We start from the raw sequence: 13,818 nt of genomic DNA, 5'->3' as shown, positions 1-13,818 counted from the left end.
ATATATATATATATATATATATATATATATATATATATATATATATAATATTCTGTAACTCTGTAACTTCTGTTGGTGCTGTGCTTTTTTGGAAACCAAATTTCCCAGAGGAACCCACCCGAGGGATTAATAAAGTTTTATCTTATCTTATCTTATCTTAATATATCTATATCATGGCTAAAGCACTTCTGGATGGATGCAAACTGCATTTCGTTGCCCTGTACCTGTGACATGTGCAATGACAATAAAGTTGAATTCTATTCTATTCTATAATTAAAATCCTCATAATGAAGATTGGCTGGAGGTGTTGGAGAAATTCATTCTGGTGTTGCTGTAGCTTTTTTATCATTATAGTTTCATACCCTGCTAAAAACTTTACTGTGCAGTTTTCTGGTGCTGTCCACCGTGTTAGCCGCAACAAAACATGTATTCAAGGGTGACTTCACAGATTTTAGATTAAACTTTTGCTTACCCATTTTTATATAATAGATTAATATGTTTCCTGCGCCTGATATCTTTTTAATCAGACATTTATCTCAGACTGCACTGAGTATCTTGTTTTCTTCAAAGGGCCCCTTCTACAGGAGTCAGAGAAAAGCCTTTTCAGTCGTGCAAGTTTTGGAAGAAACTGAAATGCAATGAACATCTTTAAATTTTATCAGTGTAATTGAAATCTGTATATGGGGATTGTTCTTCTTTATGTACACTGCTTTTTGTTTCTGTTTTTTTTTCCAAGATGAAACTAGCTTCTAGAAGTGCTAACACTTAAATTACCTGATCTGAGAAATGTCACAGCCAAACAGGCCCTAATTTAGTTGCACAAATACTTCACAGCCCTGTGTGCATATTCAACTAAGCGAAAAGGACGAATCAGGAATTTAAAAAAAAAAGAAGTTTTGCTTCATTTCGACTCCCTTTTTTTTTTTTCAAAAGTTGCTGCTCTCAGGGTAAAAAATGTGTTGATGAATGAAGCGCTCATACAAAGTGAGTTGCTGACAGTTTTGGAGACCTAAGGGAGCAATTCATTTGCAGCACAAGTGTGATATGTTGAGATCAGTCCCACAAATGTCCCAGAAGCCTGAGCACTTTGAAAGAGTAGCAGGCCTGTGCTGGCACTGGAATTTCAACAGCACTCCAAGTAAAATGCTGGTCTACAGAGCAGAGCTCCTCACTGCCACTGTGACGCAGAATTTCTCATCACCTGATTGTATGAATCAGACATCCACTGGTTTAATTTCTACTTCTGATGTATGATGGAGACTGCAGTGGGCCAGGAAGGGGCTTTAGATTTCTGTCTCTTGAGGAAACAGATCAAGGAATACTGGAATAGCTCGGGGGGAATCATGGCCCAAAACCTGGCAGAGCCATCAAAGGCTGGAATCAAACCAGAGTTATGTGAACAGTTGAAAAGGTGCTTTATTAATGCCACTACAAACTGCTGGAAGAATTAATTCATGAAAGTCTATTTTAGGAACACTAGAAGCTCTTCAAAAATAGTGTGTAGAGCTTCTTAAACTTCATTGATGATAAAAGACATAAGAATGAATAATTGGATTTAGTGCCGGATTCATACTGGAGACGCATATTTAATACTCCACCCAAACGTGCAGAAATCTTCATTATGAGGCCACCTGTCTTTCAAGGAACATATTGATTATTGTGCAAAAGTCTCGAGCCACATCCATCCATCCATTCTCTGCCACTTATCCTTTTCAGGGTCCCAGGAGGAGCTGGAGCCTATCCCAGCTGTCTTTGCATCCAAGGAGTCAGACTTTCTTATCATTTGTTCTTTAATTACTTTGTTACTAACAGCCTGTACCGCAAAAACACATATTTTTTTCCCATTTCTTTAGCTGAGACTGTGAAAAATGGAATAAAGAAGGTGTAAGTTGGCACATATATATACACTACAGGTATATATTGAAATGAAAGTATACTACAAATAAGCAATTGGAGTTAAAAAACAAACAAACAAAGAAATCATGGAATCAATTTATAGTTTCTATATAGATTCTAAACTTTTGACTCATCAAAGTAGCCTTTGGCAGATATAAGAGCTGAACACACCCGTGTTCTTTCTACAATCGAAGTCAAATATTCTTCAGAAAGTTCTTCCATATCTGCTGCAGAAGTTCCCATAAATGTGGCTCTTGTAGGTTGCTTTGCTTTCACTCTTCTGTCCAGTTCATCCCAAACCAGCTTGATGTGGTTTAAGTCTGGAGCCTGTGCTGACCACTCCATGTTTTCAAGCTTAGCATCTTGTTCTTTTTTCCTGAGGTAGTTCTGTCATAGCTGGACTCGTGTTTTGGGTCATTATCTTGCTGTAGGATGAACCCCTGACCAACTAGGTGCATAGAGGGTACTGCATGGCGCTGCAGAATGCTGTGGTAGCCGCTTTGGTTCAGGCTGCCTCTCACTCTGTACAAGTCACCGACCCTGGATCCAGCAAAAAGTCTCAGACCATCATACTGATGCCACACACTGTGGAACCATCCTTTCACCTACTCGATGGCTTACAAAGATCCTGTGTGATGAACCGAGGATTTTGATTCATCCATAACACCTTCTTCCAGTCTTCAGTAGTCCAATGGTGTTGTTTCATGGCCCAGGCAAGCCAAGTCTTATTCTGACATCTTAACAATGGCTTTCTTGCTGCAACTCGTCCTGTCAAACCTGCAGCCTGAAGGCTTCTCTTCATAGTTGAAACTGAGACTTGCTACTACGACCACTATGAAGCTGTGCTTGAAGCTCTTGTCCTGTGAGCCGCCTATCACACAAGCTGTTAACTCTCAGAAACTTGTCCCCTGATTCAGTTGTGGCTTTGGGTCTGCAAGACCTCTTCCTGTCAGAGTTTCCCAGTTTCCGAGTCTTTGATGGTGAAGGAACTGTGCTCACTGACACCTTGAATTTCTTTGCAATTTCTCTGTAGAAAAGACCTACATTTTAAGTTTTATGATGGTCTGTCTCCCTTCCACTGTTAATTGATGTTTTCTAACCATTTTATATCAATACAATTCATTCTGCAGTACAATAGTGTTCAACTGATGCTCACGAGGGTATGGTACCACAGTGTGTTCCAACTTTTATGTGTTTTTATGCAGACAGAGGGGGTTGTAAGTATTCCAGAAAAGTTGAAGCACCTGTAGGAATTAGTAGCACCAGCTTTCAAGGCTTGATCAACCTTCATTGCTGCAGAACAGTTTTAAATTGTCAACCCATTGTGTTTTCCCTGAAAAAGGTCTTTTTGTATAATTCTGAAATGTACATTATGTATCTGCAAGTCATGTCCTTGCAGATACTATTCATATAGGAGAAAAATACTATTCAATTGGAATAGTAGTCAGCAAAGACCTGATACAGAAAGAGATCTGGCCCTTTAGCTGATCACTTCACTTCAAAAATCAGAAATGATTGCAGTTGAAGGGTGGATGTGAAGAAACCGTTCTGATGAAAGGGAAACGAGGAGGGAAATGAATAAAAAATGGAAATTTGTGGTTTAAAACATAAACAATACATATAGAGGAGTAGTGAGTGTCTGCAGCCGTCTGTAAAACACGGTCATGAATTGGGGCTGCATTTTCAGCCAGTGGTGTCGGAGATCTTATCAAATTTATAGAATTATGAAAACATAAAAGCACCATCAGATTTTGATCCACCATGACTGTACCAGTCAGATGCTTACATCCAAGATCTAATTGGCAAATCTTCATTGTCGTTGTGGCAGTAATCCAAAACACACTGCCAAAGCTGTAAAAGCATACCTAGAAAAACACAAGTAGAAAACTGTCAGTCATCAATTGGCCTCCTCAGAAGCCCGGAGCTCAACATTAATGAAGCGGCGTGGAATCTCGGCAGAGAACAGAACAAAAGTCCACCAGCATCCAAAGAAGAGCTTTCAATGTGCTGAAGAAGAAGACGGGAGAAAAAAATGACCAGGAGCATTCAGGCTGCGCGGCAGACAAATATTTATTTTAAGCCTTGTTAGAAAAACAGCTTTTGCCTTCTATAGTATATTTGCATGTATATTTACACATTAGGATAATTCACCGAACCTGTTCACCATTTCCCAGGCTAAATATAAGAAATGGTGAGTGGCTTGAGACATTAGTAGCTGGCATCAGGCGATACTTTTTCAAATATTGGGTTAGTACACTGAAAAAAAGGGATTGGCCAGCTCTTGGATTTACGTAAGCATCTTGCGTGTATTTAACACAATTGCCTCATGCTTTAAAGTTAAGTGTAACTATATAGTGTAGAAACTACATAATATGCAGAGAGGGTAGATTAAATTGTTCATATCATGTTCAAGTGAAGTAAGTCAATAATATAGCAATGTTAAATCCCGCGACACTGCACGGGATTTCAGTCTCGCACTCTTTGGATCGTGGTTTCAGGAAGGCATCCATCTCAGTCAAGTCGAGCAGCCACCTCTACTTTTTTTGGTTTACCAAAAAAAGTAAATTGGGTGGTTGTTACATTAAAAAAGTCTACCTTGTAATTTGAACACAATAATTTCATGTTTCTATGAACGTAATTAAATCATGTAGGATTTGCATGGAATTCAAAAACTTAATTTGTTCTTGTTGAGATGACAGGATACAATCTAGTAAGAGTGGTTAGTTGCTGAACTCATGAAATTCACAAGATCGCACAAGATTTCAAACTGCAGGAAAATCACTGGAGTTATAAGAGGCAGAGAACTACACACACACCACGTGCATGCTATTGCTATTTATTGTGGATTAACCTGTCGAGGACAAAAACAAAAAAATTCTGCATCAAATACAGGAAATCATAGCTTTCCTGTATTTCCTAGATTGTTGGCATGGTGGTTAGTGCTGTTGCTTCACAGTAAGAAGGTCCTGGGTTCAAATCCACATTCTGGCTAGTTTGCAGTGGCTTCTCTCTGGGTATTCTGGTTTCCTCCCACAGTTAAAAGTCATGCAATTAGAGTTAGGGTTAACTGGTGATTCTAAATTACCCGTGAATGTAAGTGCACGTGGTTGTTTGTTTCTATGTGATAGACTGGTGAGCTGTCCAGGGTGTTTCAATCGTGTTTTATGAACACAAAATGCACAGGTTTACTGAATATGAAAAAGTTGTGTTGATTTAACTCAGTTGTTTAGGTTTCTGCCAAAGCAAAACATTTGTGTGCAACAAATGTCCACTATTGAATCAAGTAAATCCAACATGGCCTTTTTTTCAGTGTAGAGCGTCCATTTACATTTATATTTCTTGATAAACTAAGCTGCTAAACTGCCACCAGAAGATCAACACTGGTCTCTGTAATGTACAAACCACAAGGGTATGAGTCAGTATGGTCTTATTTAAGAAAGTATCACCCCACTGACAAGCCATTGTATCCCTAAAGATATAATAAGGTACTTTAATTTCTGAGTGTGTAGCATGTGGCTGTGTTATCACCTCCCCGCTAATTGGAGCCAGTGTTTCCTTTGCTTTGGTGATGTCAGCCTTACAGCATTGTTTCTGGGAACTTAGGGGGGAAATTTATATTGAAGGATAAAAGAGTCCATTTTTCCTCTTTACTTAATGCGCTTTTTTTTTCTAGCACAAGACCTTCGAGGCAATTCTGACGTTCATTTGAGACTTGTATTATTTATAACTTTGATTTAGATGAAACACTGTTGGAGTGCTTTGTCTGGTGAAAAAAAAGGTCTCTCTCACATCACCGCAGCTCTTAAAAGTCCACCTTGTGGTTTAAGTCATTGACCCTCCCTCTCCGCTATTCATCGTTCAACAAATGGTGATGCCCGGAGAGAGGCTTGCCTCTATTCCCTGCTGCGCTTTCCATTAGAAGTACTGACACACAATAGAGCATTTTTAAGCCGTTGACATTGCCATTGTAATGGACTGGGGTCATGGCATGATATGTAGGATGTAATGCATAAAACGCTGGTTAAGTACACACTCCTGTTCTTTATGGCTTTCAAATTATAGGGAAATCTTTTCACCTTTGTTCGAGGTGCTGCTGCGCAGGAGTTCACATGAATTCATTATCCTCGAGTTAATCATGTGACCCCGTGACCCAGCGCACACAGCGCAGGGATACTCATTCATATATAGCAGACCCAAGGTTCCATGGCAACATTTATTGGAAAAGCAATTAATTGAAAAACACACAGTCAGAGGAACGCCGGCGCTAGTGTCACTGCTGTCACCAAGTGAATTCACTATATGGATTTCAGACTGCTCTGTGACTATTTCACACAATGTGATTTTCACAGGTTGTTTTCAGGAGTTTGACACTTTGACACAGCTTAGCATAAAGACTAGAATTGGACCGGTCTGTTATTGAACTACCGCTTGAAGCTCTGTGCTGGGGCCTTATTACCTTATTTGGTAAGGTTAACCTGTAATTCTCTATGATAAAAACTAGAACTCTAATTCTGAGTAGCCTGAAAAAAGACATGAATATTTACCAGAGAAATGGAATGGCCAATTCTTTAACCACAACTCGAATACAGCTGAATGTTGAACCAGAGAAGGGCACCCATCTGTCACTTTCCCCTCAGCTATGTATAACTTTAAGCTTTCAATAACATATTTGCTGAATGTTCCTCAAAAGTTAAACGAATATGAACTGTATATGTTTAAAACACACTGATAAATAACATGTTAAATGCACATTCATCATGTCAAAAATGAGAGATATGGATCGGTTGATTAACATATGCTGACTGTATTTCTTTCAGGCTAGGAGGAGAGAGCAGAGGAGAGGAAGAGCACGGCAGATTAATGAGACTCCATAAGAGCAGGAAAGGTGAAGAAGAGGCAGACAGAAGTGACGGAGTTTAAAAGGGGCCGAGATCGTAGAATAGAAGCAGGAGCTCTGAGACCAGGGTTGGTAAAGCTCAAACTAAATCGTTTACGTGTCAGCATACGATCACACAAATGACTGCTTCACCAACATCTTGCTTTTATTTATTTTTTTCCCGAGGTTCTACGGCTGCTGCTTAAAAAATATCAACAAAGGTGAAAAACACACTTTTTAATTTCAGCATCAACCTGATTTGACCTTAAGGTACAGCCCGGTGTCTGACATTTTCCATAAAAAGAACATTTTGGTAAGGTTCATGGAAAGTTCAGGGTTTTGGATAAAACTTGTAATTTTAATTAAATATTATAAAAAAATCACATAACAAATGAACACTAAGGGTATGGAATCGACAAGACTAAAACACATTTAAGAGGAAATACTAAATTATTCGAACCATGATAAGTGGATGTTTATTATAATGCTTCCGGTAATAATATCTTGGGTAACTATGACAACTCTTAGATCTAATGCGTCTAAGCCCAGTGCTCAAGAGAAATGCTGAATTTTAGATAATAGGAGAAAAACCAGTGGGCATTAAGCTGTCGACAGAAGCAATACAGATAAATATAATGTACCTAGATGGAACCGAAAAGTGCTTTTTAAACTTTCCATGATCATTTTGCGTCTTTTCCCCTCAGTGAAACAGTCACAGTTAGAAGTAATTGATCCAAAGTAGCCTCAGCTGCAGGTTTCTAAGTAGCAATGGTGTAAACTATCAAACTGCTGCTTTCGAACAGCAGGGAGAATCCTGACAATTAGAATCAAATTTGTTGATTTTCCAGATTGAGTGTCACAAGAAGGCAGACATCTGAACCATAAGTGGACATTTACACAACTCAGTCAAATGTGATTATGTGTAATGTTTCTGTTGCTCTCTTGCCTCACATATAAATAACAAATAAAGATTAAAAATCAGAAGCATCTCCTGCCACAAATTCCAGAGTTATATAAAATCTATAAAATTCAATTCACTGTGAATGCAAGCATTGTATATGCACAGTTTTCCTGCATATACAATACCTGCATGACTTGCTAATACTCAGAGGTTTTCCTCTGAGTATCCTCTATTCACATCTATAAAGGGGATTCATAATGTGTATGGGGCTGGGGCAGAGATATAATCATGCAAATGCACTGCTAACATTTAAAAATAGGTGTCTGCTATCTATCATGCAGTGATTGTGAGACCGATGAAATTGACATTTTTCACATGCTCTGCTAGCACATGTCCATTTCCTCATGCAATGGAAAACAAATTCCTAACTGATATCATCAGCACTTGTAGCACACATGGCAGAGCAGACTTATTCAGACCAATCAGGTGAAAGTGAGAAGTGTCTACAAATTGTAATGTAAAATTACAATTTCCCACACAGTATAAATAGTACAAAAATAAAGTTGCCCATATTTGTGCTGGTATGTGGTCATATACTGTTGCCTAGCAATTATGTGCAAGCATCTCAGGTTATGTTGCAATGCAAATTTCTAATAACTACAGAAAATAATTCAGTAACGCAAACGTTAGTCACGGAGTTCCACATGGTTCTGTGCTGGCTCCATTACTCTTTACATTGTACATGCTTCCCTTAGGCAGTGTTTTCAATATATCAATTGAAAACACTGCATACATGATCATTGCTATGCAGATGACAAACACCCTTATTAATCTGTGGAACCATGCAGAAATGCCTTCATTCATTTGTGCCAATATCACTAAAATTAGAAACATGTGGTCTCAGACTGATGCTGAAAAACTACTTCCTGTATTTATTACTTATAGCCTGGACTATTGTAATAAAGCTTATGTGTTAGTTTAATAAGGAATCACTCGTGTGCCTGCTAGGTTATTCATTACATCACCACCACTTTCCCATGCTGTCAATGTCAATATAGACATCTTTACTTCAGTCCAATCATCTTCTTGCCTGCCTTCTTTGAGCCAATCAGCCTCCACTCCACATCTTTGTTGTCATTCTCCTTTTTAGACTCTCACTCATGCAACCCACCTCCTCTAATCGCCACCTCACTAGGAGCTCCATCCAAGCCTGAATCTTCATCTTCACCAGCACTAGTGTCCAGACACCAGTGGGTCCTGCTGTAAATCCTATCACCGCTGGGACTTCGTATAGGTATGATAAGTCATCGGAGTCAAATCGTCGAGTACGTTGATTAACTGCTCTATCTCAATAAACCATGTTCAGTTTTTCCGAGTGACCTCTACTTATTGAAATTCATAATTAAGAGGTTGTTCTCAAAGCTCTTTGAAAAGCTTTCATTTGATCCAAAATGGTGCAGCGAGAGCATTAACTGGCGTGTAAAAAGAGACCGGATTTAGCATTGCTTTATTGTCTCCTTGTTAAATCCAGAACTACATTTAAAATCTGCCTTCTCACATGCAAAATCTTAAATAATACGGGCGTGTCATATCTTGAAGTACTTAATTATCCAAACAGAGAGTTTTGCTCTCAGACTGCAAACTTAGTTTTCAAAAGTGGACTGGGAGGTCTGGTATGGAACCTGTCGTAATAGCTGTGCGGCTGACATGCATCCAGTCTGGATTCAGGAGATAGAAACCCTCTCTAGACTCAAACTTTACTTTTAGATTAAGCTTATAGTTGGATCAGGCAATCCTGAAACATCCCATATGCTGCAACCTGTTGTGGCAGACTGGTTCTGCTGGAGGTTTCTCTATGTTAAGAGGGAATTTTTCTTTCCCACTGTTGCCAAGAACCAACCAACCATTGGAGGATTGCATGATTGTTGGGGTTTCCTTCTAATATTGTAGCTTGTGCAAGTTACCTTAGAATATAAAGCCCCCTGCAGGTGGCTGTTGTTGTAAATTAGTGCCATATAACTATAATGAAACTGCACTGAATTGAAATTGAATTCTTTTAGTCATGTCCCCACCAGTGAATGAGTAAATTAGCATTTGTGTGTCGCATAAACTTGTGAAAAACCTTCAATGTTGCACCAAGCTGATAGATTCCAAATGTTTGTAGCCTACAGTGTTTTGGTAAGTAATTTCTCTAATAGGAATTTCTGTTTTTCACTAGCTGTGATGCAGTTTGCCTTTCTCTCCAGAGAGCAGTGTTCTTCTGTTGCACAATTAAGCTCTGTAAGTAGCTCACCCAACATTGATTGCGTGTGTACAGACACATCCAGCTGTTCATATTGTTTCCAGAGTCGAGGACCTTCAGGATGGCTACCAAAGGGTCCATTACCAACACCTGAAGGTTGCACGTGTGAAAACCACCGCCGCTCAGCGCCGCAGTTAAAGCAAACCTGGCTGAGTGATGACAGAGTATTTGAGGCAGATGCGAGCCACAGTGAGAGTCCTCACGCTGACACTCTCCACTCCCTGCTATCAACCATCAGACATGATTACAGCTCCCGCTTCTTGATCCAGTGCCTGGCTGAGCCCACTGCTTTGATTTCTCGAGATTCTCTCCTACAGCCGAAGTAATCTAACAAGATGCTCGACTCAGACAGAGACTTGACCCTGGCGTGGTATTTGTTAAAGTCATGCTACAAATGGGAACAATTTGTCAGACATCTTTTAGTTTATTCAGATTGAATGAAGACATTTCACAAGGTAGTGCTTTCTCTCAGCTCATATTTTACTGATGGCTGGAGGTAAAGGCAGAGACTTCAGTCAGGAATGCGTCCGCGGGGACCTACAAATAGTACCGCGGGTAGCGAAAACATTAATAATCTCCTGGCAGTGATGGCTGCGACCAGACAGACAGTCAGACTATTACCCAGATGTAGGAAAGTAAAGCAATTTAATAACATTGAAAAACACCATTAACATTTATAACATGCAATGCGATGAGTGAACTTTTACAAAACACTGCAGTTTTCCCGATCAGGTTGCTAATGTTAATGCTGAACAACAGAAGTGATTCTGTTTTGGAGTGGCAGCATACTCAAAGTAGGGCTTAACAAAACCAATATAACACTTCACTATAGCACACTGAATTAGCGGTGCAGGTGGATGGCAAATATTAAAACCAGACTGAGTAATCTGATTGACAAAAAGAAGCCTGTAATCCATTGCAGGTACTTCTGACAGTGACATAGTGATGCCACAGCTTCGATTTGCAGGCTACAAATTAAAAAACAAAACAAAACCTTAGCTTTTGTTGATATTTTTTCATCATCTCTAAAAAATAATTGACATTGTATTACTAATTTAATGAAGTAGCAATGTAAAAAGGAACAGGCCCTCACTAATGAAAAGATCAACACATCCTTCATGTTTGTACCTTATTACATTCCTAAGTTTTTCTTTGTATGCTAGGGCTACTTCTTTCCCCTATCTCAGCTTTATTTTTAACAAACTGACAATAAATTGTATTGATCTGCTCATTCTTGGTTTGTAAAACTCAACACACTGGTGGTTAAATCCAATTTAATCAAGACTGGGTTATGCGTATAGTTATTTAATGATATCAACCTGTAATAGATTACATTTCTGAAACTTTTTACCCCAAATCTGCTGAAGCACCGCTCGGCTGTTACAGTAAATGTGTGATTTAAACTAACAGCTCAAATGTTTCTAAACAAGGTACAACGAAATAATGTATCCTAACATCACAAGGAGATTCAGGAGCAGGAAGTGGTCTTTATAATATGCAATGATATGTGAACTGTCTTATTATTCTGTCAGGTATAAAACCACTGGAAAAAAATAAGTTAATAAGCAAACCTTTATACACATCTTACATCATATTCAATGAATCCATTTCAAATATAAAAGGTCAGTAATATACGTTCCAATTGAAAAAATATCAACTTGATATCCCCACTTTGTCTGTGGCCGGCTACAAGGTGACATCAGAGGCGAAGCTGCATATAACGATGCACAGCGGAGAGGGGAGTACAAAGAGTACTGCAGCTGAAGGAAAGGAAATAAAAACAAAGCCCTCTAAAATTTTGAGTAATAATAATTATAAAAAAAGACACTCCACACATACAATATACACTATATATACACTGTATTTAGTAATGGTCATTCTGTTGCAACTTAACAAAACAGAGCTGTATAAAATGAGAATGGCAGCGTGCACTTGGCAACGACACATTACGTTTGACACAGAACTTGCGCTCCGCATGAATAATGTCTGTTTCCTGTTGTTCTTTTTTTGTTCCGACAGCTTTTGTGGAAACTGGATGGCCCGTTCTGCTCCTCATGCCGGGGTCTGAATGGTGGCTTTGATCTCAGCGGACGCCCTCTTCTCCTTCCGCCCGGCGTACTCGCCGATAAAGGAGCCGTCTTCGTTGAACTGCGCGTCCTCGTCGCCGTAGTCCACCAGGCTGTCCCCGCTTTCCACCGCTTTGATCTCCCTGCTCAGCGAGTGTTGGCTGCCCTTCAGTGGCTTCTCGTCGTTGTCGCTGCGAGAGAAGCACAGTGGATTTAGAAGCACCTCATTTCACCCATGGCTTCACTCTGTAGCTTATTGGAGAGGACGGGGCTGCTGCCTCTACAGTGAGCCTCTGTGACTGACATTATCCTTTACCTCTGGTTGACCAATGGGTTATAATCACAAAGATGCACATGTTGAAACAAAATTAAAACATGAGCATACGCGCCTCATTTGATCAAGTGCCAACTGGAGAGCAAATGAGATATTAAGAGGTGCATTAAACCGGTGCTGGTGAGGCTACACACATGCTGTGGTCTTGTAATGCAAGACAACAGTGAAACGATTACAAAGGATGTACTGTGTAATATTGTCACGGGAATTCTGCTGACAGAGCTTGACATCAACTACAGGAGCACGGTGGACCAGCTAGCCTTTCATGAATTCAACCATAGCCTGATTCTAAGGAGATTATGGAAGCAACTCCTTAACCAAACTTCATGAAACGTGATTGGCCAAATGAAGAAGCCATCAAATTTTTGGGACACGACAGAGCATTAGATTTAGCAGAGGATGTGAATCGTTTCTGAGAGCAGAAAATGATAGATATGCTCGATAAATATAGATGTCGAGACAAAAACTGATGACTTTTAGCTCAGTAAAGTGAAAAGCAGCCACCTTATTATATATTATTATTATATTTATTATTATATATATTATATATATTATTATATATATTATATATAATATTATATATATTATATATAATATTATATATAATATTATATAATATTATATATAATATTATATAATATTATATAATATTATATATAATATTATATATATATATATATATATTATATATATTATATATATTATTGTATACTTATTATATACACTTGAAACTTTGGTTGGGGCCATTTTCTGTCTGTCCTAGATTACAGTGACGTGATTTACAGCAGAGAGCAGACTTGGCACTGGGTGACTGTTGAATAGAAATCAATGGGAGTATTCTAAAATGCCTCTGCCATCAAAGAGCCAATCACCAGCCAAACTGGGAAACATTAGAGTCATGCTGCTGCACTGTTGCATACGCTCGGCTGAAGTACAGTTCAGTGGTGCCAGGGAGATTTAATCTTTATCATCCAAGTTTGTTTTTTATCATTGAACGGATCCAGGTTAGGTTTACTTCATCAATCAAATTTGGGCTCTTTCTCCTTTTATTTAGATGGACATCCAAAATAATTGTCCACATAACAGGCATTGCCAATACATGCTTTTACAGGAGCGTTGCTTATAGACATGCTCAACTTGAGTCCCTCTTTATCCTTTATTATTTATAGTCTTCATCATTGCATCTTCCATGAAAACGTTGGGTAATCAAAGATGGTACGGACGTGTTACTGTTTATCTGTTAGATTCTCACTGCTTCTGTGCTAAGCCGGCACACTGGGCCACTCAGCTGCTTTCAGCGTCTGCTCTGACCACCTGGGACACACTGCACTCTAAAAATGAATTTATCACAAATTAATAATCACAAACCACCAAATGTTTGCACCTGTATCATTCGTGTCCTTGTTTCCTTCACTCATAGTTTTGTTTTGTTGGGGTTTTTTT

At 39.0% G+C, this 13,818-nt stretch overlaps 1 protein-coding gene and 1 long non-coding RNA gene across 8 annotated transcripts in view; one reads left to right on the top strand and one right to left on the bottom strand.

Moving 5' to 3' along the window:
• Positions 1 to 5,212: 5,212 nt before the first annotated feature.
• On the top strand, positions 5,213 to 10,998 carry LOC146519114 (uncharacterized). The gene is made up of 2 exons (XR_014874184.1): positions 5,213 to 8,998; positions 10,020 to 10,998. It is a non-coding gene; the product is annotated as an uncharacterized LOC146519114 (long non-coding RNA).
• Positions 10,432 to 13,818, bottom strand: part of chl1b (cell adhesion molecule L1-like b) — a 72,464-nt gene continuing 69,077 nt past the window's right edge. For 6 of the 7 annotated variants that reach the window (XM_085160247.1, XM_085160248.1, XM_085160249.1 and 3 more), the window contains one exon: positions 10,604 to 12,232. In XM_085160247.1, the coding sequence (XP_085016373.1) occupies positions 12,028 to 12,232 (205 nt within the window). In that variant the 3' untranslated portion in view covers positions 10,604 to 12,027. Of the gene's footprint in view, positions 12,233 to 13,818 lie in introns of all 7 variants that reach the window. The other variant, XM_085160246.1, reaches the window with a different exon arrangement.

Source organism: Neolamprologus multifasciatus, chromosome 5, assembly GCF_963576455.1.
Source record: "Neolamprologus multifasciatus chromosome 5, fNeoMul1.2, whole genome shotgun sequence".
NCBI lineage: Eukaryota > Metazoa > Chordata > Actinopteri > Cichliformes > Cichlidae > Neolamprologus > Neolamprologus multifasciatus.
Note: the sequence above shows the minus strand (reverse complement) of the source record. Positions and strands in the feature narration are given on the sequence as shown.